Source organism: Anomaloglossus baeobatrachus, chromosome 6 (genome assembly GCF_048569485.1).
Source record: "Anomaloglossus baeobatrachus isolate aAnoBae1 chromosome 6, aAnoBae1.hap1, whole genome shotgun sequence".
Classification (NCBI taxonomy): Eukaryota; Metazoa; Chordata; class Amphibia; order Anura; family Aromobatidae; genus Anomaloglossus; species Anomaloglossus baeobatrachus.
The window spans coordinates 165,200,638-165,221,925 of NC_134358.1; the positions used below are offsets into that span (position 1 = coordinate 165,200,638).

A 21,288-nucleotide genomic window follows, 5' to 3' on the forward strand; every position below is an offset into this window, starting at 1 on the left:
CGGGCATTTCTGAATGCGGCGATACCAAATATGTGTATATTTTTATTTTTTTTAACCCTTTAATTTTTAATGGGGTGAAAGAGGGGTGATTTGAACTTTTAGGTTTTTTTCATTTTTTTAACTTTTTTTTTATTTTACTAGTCCCTCTAGGGGGCTATAGCGATCAGCAATCCAATCACTCTGCCCCATCTGCTGATCACAGCTACACAGCTGAGAACTGCAGATATGTTCACTTTCTGATTCACTCGGCTCCGGGCCAAGTGAAACCGAAAGTGACTCATGATAGCTACAGGCGTCATCACATGACGCTGTGCTACCATGGCAACCACCGAAAGTCACGTGATCACGCACGTGACTTCCGGTGGGGGCGGCGGTAAGTGAAAAAAATGGCCGCGCGCATATACATCTCGCTGCCAGACTTTGGCAGCGAGATGTAAGGGGTTAAATGTTGCGGGTGGAATGCGATTCCACTCATAACATGCAGGCACACATGTCAGCTGTTGAAAACAGCGGATATGTGCACGGATCGCTGCGACCTGCATACGGCAGGGAACTGGGATTAACCTCACACGATCCATGACGGATAGATCCGTCATGGGTCGTGAAGGGGTTAATGGTACCATTTTTGCGCAGATGCTACGTTTTGATCGCCTGTTATTGCATTTTGCGTAAAACTTGCGGCGACCAAAAAAACGTAATTTTGGCGTTTGGAATTTTTTTTTGCCGCTACGCCATTTACCAATCAGATTAATTGATTTTATATTTTGATAGATCGGGCATTTCTGAACGCAGCAATACCAAATATGTGTATATTTTTTATTTTTTTTAACTCTTTCACTTTCAATGGGGTGATTTGAACTTAGGGGGTTTTTTTTATTTTTAAAAACTTTACTTTGTTTTATTTTACTAGTTCCCCTATGGGGCTATAGCGATCAGCTAGGAAAATTAGCAGGGTAATGAATAAAATATAACTTTTAATATTTACTTTAAAAACAGGAGAAATTCACAGACAATTTACACATATAGTGATAATCAGATACTGAAGAAGGTTAACAGAAACCAGAGCGTCAGCTAACCTGTATCGGAAAAGACACCAAAAGCCTCCTACATAATGAAAACTGCAGAGGCTCCAAGAAGCCCTCTTGTGTAAGGCAAATAAATGGAAAAATCTCACCGGTATCTCTTTTGTTCGATTTCCTGGTGATGAAAGGATCTCAAAGGGGGAGCTACTTAATACCTAGCTACTCTCAAAGTATGATCCATTGGTGCCGTACTCCAGTCTACCCATGCTATAGCGATCAGCAATCCGATCGCTCTGCCCTATCTGCTGATCACAGCTACACAGCTGTAAACAGCAGATATGCTCACTTTCTGCTTCAGTCGGCTCCGGGCCGAGTGAAACCGAAAGTGACTCATGATCGCTACAGGCATCATCACATGACCCTGTGCTACCATGGCAGCCACCGAAAGTCATGTGATCACGCACGTGACTTCTGGTGGGGGCGGCAGTAAGTAAAAGTAATGGCCGCGTGCATATACATCTCGCTGACAGACTTTGGCAGCGAGATGTAAGGGGTTGAAAGTTGCAGGTGGAAGCGATTCCACATTTAACTTGCAGGCGCACCTGTCAGCTGATATGTACGCGGATCGCCGCGACCTGCCCGTGGCAGGGGGCCGGGATTAACTTCCCACGATCCATGACGGATATATCCGTCATGGGTTGTGAAGGGGTTAATATGCCAGCATAAGGATAGGCAATCAGATTTGTGACAAAACTGCACCCCAAAACGCATCAAAACTGCAGTGTGTGCATATAGCCTTATACAGCATGGAGACGGCTGCAGTTACAGTCATGGACTGCTCCCAATTCTACTTCCTGGGAGGATCAATACAGGAGCACCTTTTTAACCATTTCATGCACTTAAAGCACTATTCCAGCACTGTTTCTCAGCACTGGAGTGGCATCTTAAATCTAAATCCCCTGCCTCTAGCGTTACAATCACTCTCCGGCGTTTTCACCCTCTTAACTGTGGTACCATTTGGTGCCCGTACTTCTGACTGGCCAGAAGTCAGAAGTTACATCACAAGTTTTCAATCCAAGTCTATGTGAGGCAGAAAAAGGCCAGAGTAAGGCTCTCAGAGTTGCATTGATTTGTGACCTCCAGCACACTCCACTAAACATCGGAGCTGCCAGCAGGTCACAAATGGCTCCAGACCAACAGTAGCGATGCTGGAAACCGATGAGTGAGTATAAGACAGGGGTCGGGGGACTTCCATTTAAAGCACCACTCCAGCAGTGAAATAAAAAAAAAACAAAAAACGATGGAGTGGTGCTTTAATTTGATTTTAAACCTGGTGAAACATATGAACAGATATTTTCAGTAGTGATTTTTGGACACAAACTTACAGGTTAGTATTTGTATGTTGCATTCATGGCCTTATGGTAAAGTGCTGTAAAGTAATACACCAGACATAATAGGGCGCTTGACATTGACTAATCTCTCCACAGATGCCACATAAGAAGCTTGCTGATGGCTACAAATACTGGCAGCTCCTGTTCATGCCAATCATTCACCACCTCAGCTCAGCAATAGGCCTGCTAAGAGAAGCAGGGGGGATGGAGCCACTTAGACCACTTCTTAGACCCTCCTCACCCTCTGTAGTCTGTCCATACACCTGCAAAGGTGTCCATACATAGACGCAATGCAAACAGTAATTACAAAGTTCACTTCTCCTGTACTTTCCTACTGGTATGTACTGGGTGTATAAGTAATAATCAAACATACAAATGTATCCGAATATAATCCAATGCCCTTGGGAACATGTCAGCAGCCAAACAATATCATAGCCTTAAGGCCGCTTTACACGTTGCGATTTATCTGACGATCTCTTAAACGACGTGACACGCCCAGATCGTTGATACGATTTGCCGAGATCACACATAGGTCGTTTATTAGCGGTCACATGTACACATCTCACCAACGACGCAACAGCGATATATTGTTTGACCAAGGCGGTCATGTGGATGCTGTTCATCGTTGGCAGGGTGTCAAACGTAGCAATATGTCTGCTGCGATCCAAACGACGAACAATATTTTGAAACTGAACGGCGTGTCAACGATCAACGATTTTCAACCTATTTGCGATCGTTCGGAGTCGCTCGTAGGTGTCACACGCAACGACGTCGCTAACAATGCCGGATGTGCGTCACGGAATCCGTGACCCCGACGACATATCGCCAGATAAATCAAAGCGTGTAAAGCAGCCTTTAGGCTTGTTTCGTACACCACATTTTCTTGTGGCTTTGTTTTGGCTAGAAATGCTGCAGCCAAATATTATATTAAACTATATTGTAACACATAAAATGCATTGTTTATTATATACCACATATACAAATTATATACCTCATATACATATTATAATTATATACCAAGTGTATCTTTTGGTTTGTGGCATTAATTTCTTTTACATTTGTTAAATGCTAGTAAAAAAAAAAAAAAAAGGCACAGTAAGATGTAATAATATAAATTAATGGAAAAACAAACTGTCCAGGGGGTTGTTCATAAAACATTTAGGTTCAAACCAAACATTTTAAGGCTATGTGCCCACGTTGCTTTGTGTCCCTGCAGAAATTTCTGCAGCGATTTGAACAGCACACGTGCGCTTCAAATCGCTGCAGAAACACTGCGTAATGAATGCAGTGAAAAGCCGATTTCATGCGCTCTGGATGCAGCCCCCACCATAGATAGAGCGGGGGCTGCATCCAAAGCGCACGGAATAAGTGCCATGTTGCTTTTTAGAACGCAGCGAGTTGGCAGCATGCAAATCGCTGCGTTCTAAAACGCAACGTGTGCATGGATTATGCACAATCTTCATAGATTGTGCTGGGGACGCAGGACGCATGCAGTTGCGCTGAGGTGCAGAACGCAGCATAACTGCATGCAATATGCACACGTGGACACATAGCCTAAAACCCAAATGAGTAATAAGGATTAACTGAGTCTGAAACGCGTTTGCAGGCCATACCCAAAGGTCTCATATGTGGATTTTAATCTGGTCTGAATAAAGGTGAAGTTTTTTTTAGAAGAACTCCCTTGTTGCCCGAGTGTTTTCTGGTTGCCACTATCCTCGCTCAGGGCTTCTGTGCACAAGAGAAATTACACTGCCAAGCGTCAGGGGGCAGGCAATATCTGCTTGGCTTTGTTTATGTTTTAAATTGGCACCAATACCCAAATTACTAAAATCCTACATCACACTTCAATTGTCTGATATTATTCAGTGTTAGATTATCACTCTTGTTTTAACAAATTTTCATAAATAAGTGGCAAAAGTGATAGTAAGAAACATTGTAATTCATCTTATTGAAGATATAAAAGTGTTTGAAGGAACAAAATAATCCTATATGGATACCACGATGTGCCCAGATGAATGAAACATACAGGTTTGTGTATCTATTATATAGGACATGTGTTGCCAATGGACTAATCAGGAATTAGGAGGGAGAGACAATGAAAAAATGACAGTCATGCAAAATTTAATGAAAAATGTACATACGTTATTGAAAAGATAAATAAAGCAAAGACAACAATGGATCCTTTCCTGCTGTAAGCACACCATGTAGCAATTATTTTATTCATCTTTATAATAAAGTATATTTTTTTTATTCAATTTTATATATTTTTTTCAGTGTCTCCCTTATGGAAGATATGCATTAAATATGTTTCTTTCCCTATTTATTAGTCCCTTTTTCTTCTCCCCACTGTTTCCTGAACCCATTCTTCACTCTGAAAAACTGGTAAATCTTGCCCATGTCTGACGACCAGCTCTGAAGTGTCAAATTCTATGGAGGGAGAAGCAGCAAGGCTTACTGTTTCCTCATACCCCGTTTCCCCGAAAATAAGGCACGGTCTTATATTTTTTTTTTGCCCTGAAAAAAGCACTAGGTCTTATTTTCAGGGGGTGTCTTATTCTTGAGGAGACATGGTTGGGGATAAGTTTACCCCCCCCCACAATAAGCAGACCCCCCTTCCCAGGATCGTCATACTTACCAGCCCTCTGTGATCTCCCAGCAGGTGTGCTGCACGCCTCCCCTGCGTCTAGCTGACACTAGCATAGGACACACACACACACACACACACACACACAATCATTCCTCGCTGTGCTCTCCAGTGGGCACTTCCCAGCAGCTGGGCTGCACGCCGTCCTCCTCTGCCTCCTGCCGACACTCACAGATCCGATCACATATATTCACACACTCACACATCCTATTGCATACACTTACACATACTCACAAAATCGGCCCTATGCGCGCACACACTCACAACATCCGGAGATATCACGTGCTTCCGGCCATGTGATCCTCCGGTAGGTCCTGGAAGATCACTGCACTGCACAGTATCGTCAACGAGAAGCAAGCGATATCGCTGGATGTGGTGAGTGAGTGTGTGTGTGTGTGTGTGTGTGTGTGTGTGTGTGTGTGTGTGTGTGTGTGTGTGTGTGTGTGTGTGTGTGTTCCGCTGCAGGACCTTGATGCGCTCACCTAGTCCGGCGTGTATGATCGGGGTCTTCTCTCTTCTTTTTTCTCTCTTTAGAGGGTCTCCGCTGTCTAAATTGAAGTGTCCTGCAGGGTCTTTAACTTTTTCACCACTGCATGACACTTCATTATTGACCGCAACTAGGTCTTATTTTGACGGGATGTCTTATATTTAAGCATCCCTGAAAAATCCTGCTAGGTCTTATTTTCGGGGAAGGTCTTATTTTCGGGGAAACGGTAGTAAATGCTTATCTCACCCCAGTGCCGAATTCACAGCTACACTTCTCAATACTGCTCTATATTATTGTCCATGCTGCTGCTTCTGAATATGTGCTACACAGGAATCCCTCATGTCTGTGTTGTGTATGGGAGACATCACAAACACTAGTCAACATCCACTAGCAGAGACAAATAAAAATTGAAGACTATCTGTGGAGAGTAAAACTGGTGAAAAATGTAGGATACAAGTGAATTAATGACCAGAAATAGTGTTATTCCTATGAACACATATGACTGCTTTTTCTAAAAAGTCACCTGAAATGATATGCACCCTTTAATGTAAATTATGAATAAGAACAGATGCTGGTCATTCATAATAATACATTAAAGATCTTTCAAAAGGTATGGCCCATCTGGACCGTCTTTCCCACTACTTAATAGATTATGTTCACACTATTCCTCTTTGATATGTAATCGCCAACCTCATCGTATTTGTTGTATTTGGTACACTGCTGATACATCATTAGTAGAAAGTTGTATGTGTTTTTCTAAAAAAAAAAATTATAAAAATACTGCGAAACCTACGTCTAACTAAATAAAAAAAAAATAAACGCTTAAAATTCATAGTGTTTTTAAGCATTTAAAACGCTAAAAACAAAAATAAAAAAAAAAGAAGGCATGAAGGACTTAATCCGCTATATTAGGTTTTAGCCTGTCAAAAATCACAGACACCTTTGAGGAACCCAAAGTACCTCATAAGATCATGTTGCCCACCTGGGATAACTGGTATCCACTGTGTGATGGATTGGACAAAGTCTTACTTATTCAGTACAATCTTGTGCATAAACTTGTTTATTTATTTAGAAAAACATGCACTTAGGATCCATTCATTAAATGCTAACATGTTTCACCAAGGATTGAGAAGAAAAATTAAATGCCGTGATGCAATTCTGTTACAATATAAAAAATTAAAAGGAAACAACGGCATTGTAGAATTAGAAAGACTGGCGACAAACTCAGGGGGTGGGGGGAGGGAGGAACGTATAACAATAAGAGAACTGATGGTCAGAGTCTAACGTCTGAATGCATTAAAAGGAAGTGTGCTTTTCCTCCAAGTAAAATATGTAGCTGTAACAATGGAGGGCTGTAATTAGATCAAAGGCAACACTGGAACAGCTGGAAGGGTCAAACTACACCAATGTGCACAAATGCCACCATATTGTAAATGCATCTCAGCGGGAGAAGTAGCACAAAAGAGTGTCACTAAGTCGCCCAGGACGGCATGTGCGTGCAACAAAAGATTTAATAGAAGACACTCTCTGCTTCTGCCACCGCTGAATTCTTGAAGGAATTGTCCTTTCTTAATTACTGTACTTACCATGCCTTCAAATCCAACTCTGTAAAGGTTCTTAGCTCCATTGTCCCAAAGGACATAGGCAGCACTGTGTGGGCTTGATGCGCTCCAGTCCTGGATCTCAGTTACCTAAAATGAGATTAAATAACAAGATGATGTAAACCGATCAGATGAAATCGTGACAGACATGCAGAAAAAATTATATAAACGTGAAGAGTGATATTTTAGCTCAAAGGATTTTTCCAATTTTCAAAGCTTTAAATTTCTAGTTGTGGCACCGTGCTCTGCACCCCTCTGTGTGATCACTGACTACACCCAGCAGACTGGACGAAGTGTGCTGCCGCTCACACAGTACAAGGGAACACCAGCTATTATTATGCAGAAGGATAACAATCTATCCACATGGACACTTTGTATGTCTTATTAGAGTATGGCTGCAAGAGCAAGACGACAATCCACCATCTTTTCATGCGCTTCTGACATTTTGCAAGCACTAATCAGGGGTTAAAGGGAAAATACAATCAACAGGTCCTCACAACCCCCCACTCCACCTCTGCTTATATATTAATATAGTAATGCGCCCATCTTTGCTGGACCGATGAGAGTTCAGTGCTGGGCAGAATACTGACAGCCAATGAGTGTGCAGAGGGCGGGTCTGGACAGTGAGACCGGGTTGTGCAAGCTCTGACTGTGAGGTTTGGCATAGGAAGATTTCATGTTTGGTTGAGCTGCATGTAAATAAAGTAAGGGATACTTCAAGAAACAAAAGTTAGAAAACAAAGAAGGGAATTTTGTTACTTACCGTAAATTCCTTTTCTTCTAGCTCTTATTGGGAGACCCAGACGATTGATTGGGGTATAGCTACTGCCCTCCGGAGGCCACACAAAGCACTACACTAAAAAGTGCAAGGCCCCTCCCCTTCTGGCTATACCCCCCCGTGGTATCACGGGTTCTCCAGTTTTAGTGCCAAAGCAAGAAGGAGGAAGCCAATAACTGGTTTAAACAAATTAACTCCGAATAACGTCGGAGAACTGAAAAAACCGTTCAACATGAACAACATGTGTACCCGCAAACAACAAAAAAATCCCGAAGGACAACAGGGCGGGTGCTGGGTCTCCCAATAAGAGCTAGAAGAAAAGGAATTTACGGTAAGTAACAAAATTCCCTTCTTCTTCAGCGCTCTATTGGGAGACCCAGACGATTGGGACGTCCAAAAGCTGTCCCTGGGTGGGTAAAGAGATACCTCATGTTAGAGCTGCAAAACAGCCCTCCCCTACGGGGATGTCACTGCCGCCTGCAGGACTCTTCTACCTAAGCTGGCATCCGCCGAAGCATAGGTATGCACCTGATAATGTTTGGTGAAAGTGTGCAGACTCGACCAGGTAGCTGCCTGGCACACCTGTTGAGCCGAAGCCTGGTGTCGCAAAGCCCAGGACGCACCCACAGCTCTGGTTGAGTGGGCTTTCAGCCCTGAAGGAACCGGAAGCCCAGCAGAACGGTAGGCTTCCAGAATTGGTTCTTTGATCCATCGAGCCAGGGTGGCTTTAGAAGCCTGCGACCCCTTGCGCTGGCCAGCGACAAGGACAAAAAGTGCATCTGAACGGCGGATAGGCGCCGTGCGAGAAATATAGATTCTGAGTGCTCTCACCAGATCTAGCAAACGTAAGTCTTTCTCATACCGGTGAACCGGCTGAGGACAAAAGGAAGGCAAGGATATATCCTGATTAAGATGAAACGAGGATACGACCTTAGGGAGAAACTCCGGAATGGGGCGCAGCACTACCTTGTCCTGGTGGAACACCAGGAAGGGAGCCTTGGATGACAGAGCTGCCAGCTCAGACACACGCCGAAGCGATGTGATCGCTACGAGAAACGCCACTTTCTGTGACAGGCGAGAAAAGGAAACGTCCTTTAGAGGCTCGAAGGGCGGCTTTTGCAGAGCAACTAGTACTCTGTTCAGATCCCATGGATCTAACGGCCGCTTGTACGGGGGCACAATATGACAGACCCCCTGTAGGAACGTGCGCACCTTAGGAAGACGTGCTAGACGCTTCTGAAAAAACACAGATAGTGCCGAGACTTGCCCTTTAAGGGAGCTGAGCGACAAGCCCTTTTCCAACCCCGATTGCAGGAAGGAAAGAAAGGTGGGCAATGCAAATGGCCCAAGGGGATACTCTCTGTGCAGAGCACCAAGATAAGAAAATCTTCCACGTTCTGTGGTAGATCTTAGCAGACGTTGACTTCCTAGCTTGTCTCATTGTGGCTACGACTCCTTGAGATAATCCTGCGGAGGCTAGGATCCAGGACTCAATGGCCACACAGTCAGGTTCAGGGCCGCAGAATTCTGATGGAAAAACGGCCCTTGGGACAGTAAGTCTGGTCGGTCTGGCAGTGACCACGGTCGACCGACCGTGAGATGCCACAGATCCGGATACCACGATCTCCTCGGCCAGTCTGGGGCGACGAGTATGACGCGGCTGCAATCGGATCTGATCTTGCGTAACACTCTGGGCAAGAGTGCCAGAGGTGGGAAGACGTATGGGAGCCGGAACTGCGACCAATCTTGAACTAATGCGTCTGCCGCCAGAGCTCTTTGATCGCACGACCTCGCCATGAATGCCGGGACCTTGTTGTTGTGCCGGGACGCCATTAGGTCGACGTCCGGCACTCCCCATCGGCGACAGATTTCCTGAAACACGTCCGGGTGAAGGGACCACTCCCCTGCGTCCATGCCCTGGCGACTGAGGAAGTCTGCTTCCTAATTTTCTACGCCTGGGATGTGAACCGCGGATATGGTGGATGCTGTGTCCTCCACCCACATTAGAATGCGCCGGACTTCTTGGAATGCTTGCCGACTGCGCGTCCCTCCTTGGTGGTTGATGTATGCCACCGCTGTGGAGTTGTCCGACTGGATTCGGATCTGCTTTCCTTCCAGCCACTGTTGGAAGGCCAGTAGGGCAAGATACACTGCCCTGATTTCCAGAACATTGATCTGAAGGGTGGACTCCTGCGGAGTCCACGTCCCCTGGGCCCTGTGGTGGAGAAACACTGCTCCCCACCCTGACAGACTCGCATCTGTCGTGACCACTGCCCAGGATGGGGGCAGGAAGGATCTTCCCTGAGACAATGAGGTGGGAAGGAGCCACCATTGTAGAGAGTCCTTGGCCGTCTGGGAAAGAGAGACTTTCCTGTCCAGGGACGTTGACTTCCCGTCCCATTGGCGGAGAATGTCCCATTGAAGTGGGCGCAGATGAAACTGCGCAAAGGGAACTGCTTCCATGGCTGCCACCATCTTCCCGAGGAAGTGCATGAGGCGCCGTAAGGGGTGCGACTGGCCTTGAAGGAGGGATTGCACCCCTGTCTGTCTGGACCGCTGCTTGTTCAGCGGAAGCTTCACTCTCGCTGCTCGAGTATGAAACTCCATGCCAAGATACGTTAGCGACTGTGACGGTGACAGATTCGACTTTGGAAAGTTGATGATCCATCCGAACGTCTGTAGAGTCTCCAGCGTAGCATGTAGACTGAGTTGGCATGCCTCTTGAGAGGGTGCCTTGACAAGTAGATCGTCTAGGTAAGGGATCACCGAGTGTCCCTGAGAGTGCAAGACTGCTACCACCGCCGCCATGACCTTGGTGAAGACCCGGGGGGCTGTCGCCAGACCGAATGGCAGAGCTACGAACTGAAGATGATCGTTTCCTATCACAAAACGTAGAAAACGTTGATGTTCTGTAGCAATTGGCACGTGGAGATAAGCATCTTTGATGTCTATTGAGGCAAGGAAGTCTCCTTGAGACATTGAGGCAACGACAGAGCGGAGGGTTTCCATCCGGAACCGTCTGGCGTGCACATGTTTGTTGAGCAGCTTTAGATCCAGAACAGGACGGAACGAGCCGTCCTTTTTTGGAACCACAAAGAGATTGGAGTAAAACCCTCGCCCTTGTTCCTGAGGCGGTACAGGAACCACTACTCCTTCCGCTCTTAGGGAGTCCACCGCCTGCAGCAGGGCATCTGCTCGGTCTGGGTGTGGGGAGGTTCTGAAGAACCGAGCTGGAGGACGAGAACTGAACTCGATTCTGTACCCGCGAGACAAAATGTTTGTCACCCACCGGTCTTTGACCTGTGACATCCAAATGTCGGAAAAGCGGGAGAGCCTGCCCCCAACCGGAGATGCGGAGGGGGGGGGCTGGAAGTCATGAGGTAGCCGCTTTGGAAGCGGTTCCTCCATTTGCTTTCTTGGGGCGTGCGTGAGCCCGCCAGGAATCTGAGACTCTTTGCGTCCTCTGAGTCCCTTTGGACGAGGAGAATTGTGTCTTGCCCGAACCTCGAAAGGACTGAAACCTCTGCTGCCATTTTTTCTGCTGAGGTTTGCTTGATCTGGGCTGGGGTAAGGAAGAGTCTTTACCCTTGGACTGTTTAATGATGTCAGCCAATGGCTCGCCAAACAGTCTATCTCTAGATAAAGGCAAGCTGGTTAAACATTTTTTGGAACCAGCATCTGCTTTCCAGTCCTTTAACCACAAGGCTCTGCGCAAAACTACCGAATTGGCGGACGCCATTGAGGTGCGGCTGGTAGATTCTAGGACCGCATTGATAGCGTAAGACGCAAACGCAGACATCTGCGAGGTAAGGAACGCCACTTGCGGCGCCGCTGGATGTATGATAGCATCCACTTTTGCTAAACCAGCTGAAATAGCTTGGAGTGCCCATACGGCTGCGAATGCTGGAGCAAACGACGCGCCGATAGCTTCATAGACAGATTTCAACCAAAGGTCCATCTGTCTGTCATTGGCATCCTTAAGTGAAGCGCCATCCTCCACTGCAACTATGGATCTAGCTGCAAGTTTGGAAATCGGGGGGTCTACTTTTGGACACTGGGTCCAGCGCTTGACCACATCAGGGGGGAAAGGAAAACGTGTATCCTTAGAACGTTTAGAGAAACGCCTTTCTGGATGAGCGTCGTGTTTCTGGATTGACTCTCTGAAGTCAGAGTGATCCAAGAAAGCACTCAATTTACGCTTGGGATAGAGGAAACGAAACTTCTCCTGCTCTGCAGCTGCCTCCTCTGCAGAAGGAGCTGGGGGAGAAATATCCAACAGTCTATTGATGGCTGAGATAAGATCGTTTACCATGGCGTCCCCATCCGGGGTATCCAGATTGAGAGGGGTTCCAGGATAAGACTCCTGATCACTCTCTTCAGACGCATCACAGGGCGACTGATTGCGCTGAGACCCTGAGCAGTGTGATGACGTTGAGGGTCTTTCCCAGCGAGCTCGCTTAGGGTGGCTGGGGCTATCATCTGAGTCCTAATACTCAGCCTGAGAAGCCGGGGACCCCCTTGTAGTCTGGATTAATTCCAACTGAGGGGGATTAGAGGACAGAGACCTCGCCGTGTCCATAGACTGAGCCCCAGTCATGGATTGCAAAGTTTCAAGGATTTTTGCCATAGTCACAGACATTCCATCAGCAAAAACTGCAAAGTCTGTCCCTGACACCGGGGCAGGACTTACAAGCGTCTCAGCCTGGGTCACTACCCCTCCGGACTCCGGCTGGCGAAGCAGCACCGGATCTGAGCATTGCACACAATGGGGGTCTTTGGAACCTGCTGGTAGAGCAGCCCCACATGCAGCACACGCAGTGTACACAGCCCTAGCCTTGGCAGCCTTGCGTTTTGTGGATGACATGTTGCTGCCTCCTCAGAGCGATCTGGGGTATCCAGCCAGGAAGCGACCTCACAGTGCAAGAAATAAATAAATATATATATCTGGTGACACAGTACACCAATACACACTGAGGCACTAGAGGGGCCAGCTGAAATGCCGCTTACCGCCCGCTTAAGAGCGGGTGTGTGGTCTCCAAAAGCCCCCTAGTCCAGGTCTCCCAGAGCCTTGCGTCCTTCCTCTAGCCAGACTGCATGTAATGGCTGCCGGCGTCCTGGGAGAGGAGGGGGGGCGGGCCCTGGGCGTTCCTGACTAAGAGCGGGAAGCCTGCTTCCCTCTGTGCCTAGTGAGAGGGCTGGAGCATGTAAATCAGGCTCCAGCCCTCGTCGCTGCTGCGAAACAGCGTCTCTCCCCTACCCTGATTGACAGGGTGGGGGCGGGAACGAAGCGGAGCTAGGCCGCAAAAGCCGGGGACTGGATTTATAAACGCCGCCGCCGTAAAAGCGCGGTCGGCGTGTCCCCGGCGCACCACAAGTCACAGCAGCGCCGCCCGGTCCAGTGGGGGTCGGCGCTGCGTTCCCACAACACAAAGTCCCCCAGTAAACTGTAGGAACACTAACTCCAACGTTACGGTCCCCGGCGCACTACAACACCCAGCCAGCCCGGAGTGTGTCTGTGCCTGCCGGGGACACAGAGTACCTGTATGATGCAGGGCCTTGTCCCTGATTGTACTCCTGCTCCATATCCATCAGGTGCTATGGGTCTGTGGATGGAGCCCGGCGTCAGAGCTTAGAGGCCGGCAGGATCCCACTTCCACAGAGCCCTACAAGGGGATGTGGAAGGAAAACAGCATGTGGGGCTCCAGCCCCTGTACCAGCAATAGGTACCTCAACCTTACAACACCATCCACGGGTGAGAAGGGAGCATGCTGGGGGCCCTATATGGGCCCTCTTTTCTTCCATCCGAAATAGTCAGCAGCTACTGCTGACTAAAATCTGTGGAGCTATGCGTGGATGTCTGACCTCCTTCGCACAAAGCTTGAAAACTGGAGAACCCGTGATACCACGGGGGGGTATAGCCAGAAGGGGAGGGGCCTTGCACTTTTTAGTGTAGTGCTTTGTGTGGCCTCCGGAGGGCAGTAGCTATACCCCAATCAATCGTCTGGGTCTCCCAATAGAGCGCTGAAGAAAAGAAATAATTTTGGGGTATTTTATATGACAATACAGTACAGATAAGGTCCAAAATTGTTTTTAAAGATAATGTCGGACAACTCCTTTAAAAATCAGAAGCAGCCCTAAAGTTCCTGTAACACCTTCATGACCTTTTGATTTTCCGTTTTAGCGCTTTTGTTTTTCCTAACCTTCTTCCGTCAACTATAACTTTTCTTTATTTTTATGTCCACATAGTCATTGATGGCGCATCCGTATGATAGGTCATCAATGTCTGATTAGCTGGGGTCCGACACTTCACAACCCCGCCAATCAGCTGATCTCCGTGACAGCAATTGCAGCAGCCTGTGGCCGGAAATGTTCAGTTTTGTCTTCTGATAATGGCTGCAGCTGGGTACTCCACATCCGCCTCCATTCAAATTAATAGGAGGTGAATGTTCAGTTACCCGGCCGTTATTGAAAGACGGGACAGCTTTGGAAAGGAGCATTTCTGGCTGCCTGTTTCCGCCACTAGAACCTCTGATAAACGGTGGTGCCGGGTGATGGACCCCAGCTGATCAGACATTGATGACCTATCCTAAGGATAGCCCACCAATTTTAAAGAAGTGGACTTCTTTAATAGTAGGTGCATGCTGGGGATATCAGAACAAGATACATTGAACAAACACATTTTCGTTGGTCAGCAGAGCTAAAGACGGCTCTGAAATCCATAGTGGGCCCCAAAGCAATTTAAAGGCCTATGAATGGTCAAAAACTGCAACTCGGATTAGGGGTTGCTGAACACTGCCCTACTGATGGAAACTGGCAGGCACAGCCCAGATAATCTGTAACGCTCTCTAAATCCTTTCCTGCTGGTCAAGGCAATGATGGCAAAAAAATAAATACAATATTGCACCAACATGTATGCTAGCTAATACAATCAATACGGATTCAAGAGGCTCACAACAAGGAAATGATCCAACACAAATGTTTCACATTTATACACTACTGCCAAGTTTCATGAACAAATGTAATATTACTGCATGAAGAATGTATCAAAACAGCAAGTAAAAAGGTATGAAGTCATGCCAAAAACCAGAAATACCTGCCCTAAAATTCACATCTGCTTTGATACATTGTGAAAATATGAAAAATCCTAACCACCAATTTCACAATTGCAAAACTACACCTGCCCCGTATGAAAGACTAGCTCATACAATGTATAATACGGGTGTTTATCATTCCACTGACCGTGCATGCATCAGGTATGTTAATTGTAGCAACAGTTCACATTCGCTCTTTGTCCTCCATTGGGGTTATATGAACCAGCACAGCACCAGTGGGCACAACAGAAAGGGATACACTATGTGGTAAACATTTTAATTTTTACAATGTGATTAATAGAGAACATATGTGGCTTTACTATGACGTACATCACAGGTATATGTCGGGAAATAATCCGGAGGTTCAGGAATACAATGGTAACAGCACCTTCGAGCAATGATATAAGACAGCATACCTTGCCTCTTCTGCCATTGCCACCATCTTGGTCCTCCCACTGCCAATCAACTCCTCGCACTACCCGGGCACCAGCAAATATTCCTCTTGCCGTTATCTTCTTCGACTTCCGTCGTGATTCCAAAAGAACACTAAGATTTAAAGAACACGGTGTGCTGAAAGCAATACATTGTAGATCATTCAATATCCCATAGATCTCTCCCACTGACAATTCCCTCTTTTTAGGAGCCCCCCTAATATCCCCTGAGTGATCACAGAAATATTTCAGCAACATCATCAACTTGTAAGGCTGCAATCAGCCTGAGGGTTAACACAGAACCTATAATAGATCCTTTTAGAATTTAATGGGGTCCTTATTGCACAGTTTGCACAAGTTGTATAAACAAACAAGGACTTCTGTTGAATACAGATTAGGCTGGTTTCACACTACGTCTTTTTAACATCCGTTGAAAACGTTTTTTTAGCGGAAGTACGGATCCTGCTTTTACAGCAAATAACGTATGCAAACGCATATGTTATTTTGCAGGATCCTGCACTGGATGTTTAGGGGCGGGCATTGGAGTCATGTGATCGGGAGTGAGGGGAACTAGACTGGGAGCCGGCTTCTGACAGCTGCAGACGCTGGTAACCAAGGTAAACATCGGCCTTGGATACCCGATATTTATCTTGGTTACGAGTGTCTGCAGCTGCTAGGAGCAGGGCTGCCTGCACGCGTAACCAACGTAAACATCGGGTAACTAAGAGAAGTGGTTACGCGATATTTACCTTGGTTACGAGTGTCCGCAGCTCTCAGGTGGGGGAGAGGGAGGGAGGGAGGAAGGGGGAAAGACAGATAGAGAGAGAGAGGGTGAGGGAGGGAGGAGGAGAGAGAGACAGATCACGCGAGACTGGTTCTGGGCATGCTCAGTACAAAAGCAGGATCCTGTCTATCAGCACGCCAGCGTTCACCTGCGTTCGCGTGCGTTATAGTGCGGATCCGGTGACTTGCAGTATTTTGACGCAGCTCAAAAACGCTACAAGTAGCGTTTTTGAAACATGTTAAAAAAACTGCAAGTCACCGGATCCGCACTATAACGCACGCAAACGCAGGTGAACGCAGGTGGACGCGAGTCCATTGCAAATGCATTGAAATGAAAACGCATTTGCACTGGATCCGTACTTCCGCTAAAATAACGTTTTCAACGGATGTTAAAAAGACGTAGTGTGAAACCAGCCTTAGGCTGCTTTCACACTGTTTTTTTAGTATGCGTCCTGAATGTTTTTTTAACACAAAAACGGATCCAGTGCAAATGCGTTTTCATTTCAATGCATTTGCCATGGACTCGTGTCAACATGCGTTCACCTGTGTTTGCGTGCATTATAGTTTGAATACAGCGACTTGCCGTTTTTTAACTTTTTTCAAAAACGCTAGTGAACGCTGGCATGCTGATAGACAGGATCCTGCTTGCTCTACTGAGCATGCCCAGAAACCAGCCTGCCGTGATCAGTCCCTCTCTCCCCCGCTTGAGAGCTGCGGAGGCTCGTAACAAGGTAAACATCAGGTAACTTGCTTGGATACCCGATGTTTACCTTGGTTACGTGTGCAGGGAGCCCGGGTCCTAGCAGCTGCAGACGCTCGCAACCAAGGTAAATATTGGGTATCCAAGCAAGTTACCCGATGTTTACCTTGGTTACGAGCCTCTGCAGCTGTCAGATGCCGGCTTTCAGTCTGTCACGTTCAGTTCCCCTCACTCCCGATCACATGACTCCAATGCCTGCCCATAAACTTCAAGTGACAGGATCCTGCAAAATAACACTTGCGTTTGCATGCGTTTTTCTTTGTAAAAGAAGGGAATTTTGTTTACTTACCGTAAATTCCTTTTCTTCTAGCTCCAATTGGGAGACCCAGACAATTGGGTGTATAGGCTATGCCTCCGGAGGCCGCACAAAGTATTACACTAAAAGTGTAAAGCCCCTCCCCTTCTGCCTATACACCCCCCGTGCTCCCACGGGCTCCTCAGTTTTGGTGCAAAAGCAAGAAGGAGGAAAAAATTATAAACTGGTTTAAAGTAACTTCAATCCGAAGGAATATCGGAGAACTGAAACCATTCAACATGAACAACATGTGTACACAAAAAAACAGGGGCGGGTGCTGGGTGCTCCCAATTGGAGCTAGAAGAAAAGGAATTTACGGTAAGTAAACAAAATTCCCTTCTTCTTTGTCGCTCCATTGGGAGACCCAGACAATTGGGACGTCCAAAAGCAGTCCCTGGGTGGGTAAATAATACCTCATAATAGAGCCGTAACGGCTCCGTCCTACAGGTGGGCAACCGCCGCCTGAAGGACTCGCCTACCTAGGCTGGCATCCGCCGAAGCATAGGTATGCACCTGATAGTGTTTCGTGAAAGTGTGCAAGCTCGACCAGGTAGCCGCCTGACACACCTGCTGAGCCGTAGCCTGGTGCCTCAAAGCCCAGGACGCACCCACGGCTCTGGTAGAATGGGCCTTCAGCCCTGAGGGAACCGGAAGCCCAGCAGAACGGTAAGCTTCGAGAATTGGTTCCTTGATCCACCGAGCCAGGGTTGATTTGGAAGCCTGTGACCCTTTACGCTGGCCAGCGACAAGGACAAAGAGTGCATCCGAGCGGCGCAGGGGCGCCGTACGAGAAATGTAGAGTCTGAGTGCTCTCACCAGATCTAACAAGTGCAAATCCTTTTCACATTGGTGAATTGGATGAGGGCAAAAAGAGGGTAAGGAGATATCCTGATTGAGATGAAAGGGGGATACCACCTTAGGTAGAAATTCCGGAACCGGACGCAGAACCACCTTGTCCTGGTGAAACACCAGAAAAGGGGCTTTGCATGACAATGCTGCTAGCTCAGACACTCTCCGAAGTGAAGTGACTGCTACTAGGAAAACCACTTTCTGCGAAAGGCGTGCGAGAGAAATATCCCTCATTGGCTCGAACGGTGGTTTCTGAAGAACCATCAGCACCCTGTTCAGATCCCAGGGTTCCAACGGACGTTTGTAAGGAGGGACGATGTGACAAACCCCCTGCAGGAACGTGCGTACCTGTGGAAGTCTGGCCAAGCGCTTCTGAAAAAACACAGAGAGCGCAGAGACTTGTCCCTTAAGGGAGCCAAGCGACAAACCCTTTTCCAATCCGGACTGAAGAAAGGACAGAAAAGTGGGCAAGGCAAATGGCCAGGGAGAAAAACCCTGATCAGAGCACCATGACAGGAATATTTTCCACGTCCTGTGGTAGATCTTGGCGGACGTTGGTTTCCTAGCCTGTCTCATAGTGGCAATGACCTCTTGAGATAATCCTGAAGACGCTAAGATCCAGGACTCAATGGCCACACAGTCAGGTTGAGGGCCGCAGAATTCAGATGGAAAAACGGCCCTTGAGACAGCAAGTCTGGTCGGTCTGGTAGTGCCCACGGTTGGCCGACCGTGAGATGCCACAGATCCGGGTACCACGACCTCCTCGGCCAGTCTGGAGCGACGAGGATGGCGCGGCGGCAGTCGGCCCTGATCTTGCGTAACACTCTGGGCAACAGTGCCAGCGGAGGAAACACATAAGGGAGTTGAAACTGCGACCAATCCTGAACTAAGGCGTCTGCCGCAAGAGCTCTGTGATCGTGAGAACGTGCCATGAATGCCGTGACCTTGTTGTTGTGCCGGGACGCCATTAGGTCGACGTCCGGCATCCCCCAGCGGCAACAGATCTCCTGAAACACGTCCGGGTGAAGGGACCATTCCCCTGCGTCCATGCCCTGGCGACTGAGAAAATCTGCTTCCCAGTTTTCCACGCCCGGGATGTGAACTGCGGAGATGGTGGAGGCCGTGGCTTCCACCCACATCAAAATCCGCCGGACTTCCTGGAAGGCTTGCCGACTGCGTGTTCCTCCTTGGTGGTTGATGTAAGCCACCGCTGTGGGGTTGTCCGACTGAATTCGGATCTGCTTGCCTTCCAGCCACTGCTGGAACGCTTTTAGGGCTAGATAAACTGCCCTGATCTCCAGAACATTGATCTGAAGTGAGGACTCCTACCGAGTCCACGTACCCTGAGCCCTGTGGTGGAGAAAAACTGCTCCCCACCCTGACAGACTCGCGTCCGTCGTGACCACCGCCCAGGATGGGGGTAGGAAGGATTTCCCCTTCGATAATGAAGTGGGATGAAGCCACCACCGAAGGGAAGCTTTGGTTGCCTGAGAGAGGGAGACGTTCCTGTCGAGGGACGTCGGCTTCCTGTCCCATTTGCGTAGGATGTCCCATTGAAGAGGACGCAGGTGAAACTGCGCGAAAGGGACTGCCTCCATTGCTGCCACCATCTTCCCCAGGAAGTGCATGAGGCGCCTCAAGGGGTGTGACTGACCTTGAAGGAGAGATTGCACCCCCGTCTGTAGTGAACGCTGCTTGTTCAGCGGAAGCTTCACTATCGCTGAGAGGGTATGAAACTCCATGCCAAGATATGTCAGCGATTGGGCCGGTGACAGATTTGACTTTGGAAAATTGATGATCCACCCGAAACTCTGGAGAGTCTCCAGAGTAGCGGTGAGGCTGTGCTGGCATGCCTCTTGAGAGGGAGCCTTGACCAGCAGATCGTCTAAGTAAGGGATCACCGAGTGACCCTGAGAGTGGAGGACCGCAACTACTGCAGCCATGACCTTGGTGAAAACCCGTGGGGCTGTCGCCAGGCCGAACGGCAGTGCCACGAACTGAAGGTGTTCGTCTCCTATGGCGAAGCGCAGGAAGCGCTGATGCTCTGGAGCAATCGGTACGTGGAGATAAGCATCTTTGATATCGATCGATGCAAGGAAATCTCCTTGGGACATTGAGGCGATGACGGAGCGGAGGGATTCCATCCGGAACCGCCTGGTCTTTACGTGTTTGTTGAGCAGTTTTAGGTCCAGGACAGGACGGAAAGACCCGTCCTTCTTTGGAACCACAAACAGGTTGGAGTAAAAACCGTGACCCTGTTGCTGAAGAGGAACAGGGACCACCACTCCTTCTGTCTTCAGAGTGCCCAGCGCCTGCAGAAGAGCATCGGCTCGCTCGGGAGGCGGAGATGTTCTGAAATGTTCGCAAATGCCGACGTTTGAGAAGTTATGGACGCCACTTGCGGCGCAGACGTACGTGTGAGTGCGTCAATTTGCGCTTGACCCGCTGCAATAGCTTGGAGTGCCCATACGGCTGCGAATGCTGGAGCAAAAGACGCGCCGATAGCTTCATAGATGGATTTCAACCTGAGCTCCATCTGTCTGTCAGTGGCATCCTTGAGTGAAGCCCCATCTTCAACTGCAACTATGGATCTAGCCGCCAGTCTGGAGATTGGAGGATCCACCTTGGGACACTGAGTCCAGCCGTTGACCACGTCAGGGGGGAAGGGATAACGTGTATCCTTAAGGCGCTTGGAAAAACGCTTATCTGGACAAACTCGGTGTTTCTGGACTGCCTCTCTGAAGTCGGAGTGATCCAGAAACATACTCGTACGCTTGGGGAACCTGAAACGGAATTTCTCCTGCTGAGAGGCTGACTCCTCCACTGGAGGAGCCGAGGGAGAAATATCCAACATTTGATGTATGGACGCGATAAGATCATTCACTATGGCGTCACCATCAGGAGTATCAAGGTTGAGAGCGGCCTCAGGATCAGAATCCTGATCAGCTACCTCCGCTTCATCATACAGAGAGTCCTCCCTCTGAGACCCTGAACAATGTGATGAGGTCGAGGGGATTTCCCAGCGAGCTCGCTTAGGCGGTCTGGGGCTGCGGTCCGTGTCAGAGACCTCACCCTGGGATCTATGAGACACCCCGGGGGAACATTGTTGTTCCAACTGAGGGGAACCAAGGGGCAATGATTCCACAGTGCCCATGG

The 21,288-nt window shown here is 48.1% G+C and overlaps 1 protein-coding gene across 2 annotated transcripts in view; it reads right to left on the minus strand.

The window, feature by feature from the left end:
- The window catches only part of MIB1 (MIB E3 ubiquitin protein ligase 1), a 189,467-nt gene that overhangs the window by 124,317 nt on the left and 43,862 nt on the right, over positions 1 to 21,288 (minus strand). For both annotated transcript variants that reach the window (XM_075314461.1, XM_075314462.1), the window contains exons 3-4: positions 15,431 to 15,560; positions 7,131 to 7,235 (exon numbers count right to left, since the gene is read on the minus strand). In XM_075314461.1, the coding sequence (XP_075170576.1) occupies positions 7,131 to 7,235; positions 15,431 to 15,560 (235 nt within the window). The remainder of the gene's footprint in view (positions 1 to 7,130; positions 7,236 to 15,430; positions 15,561 to 21,288) is intronic.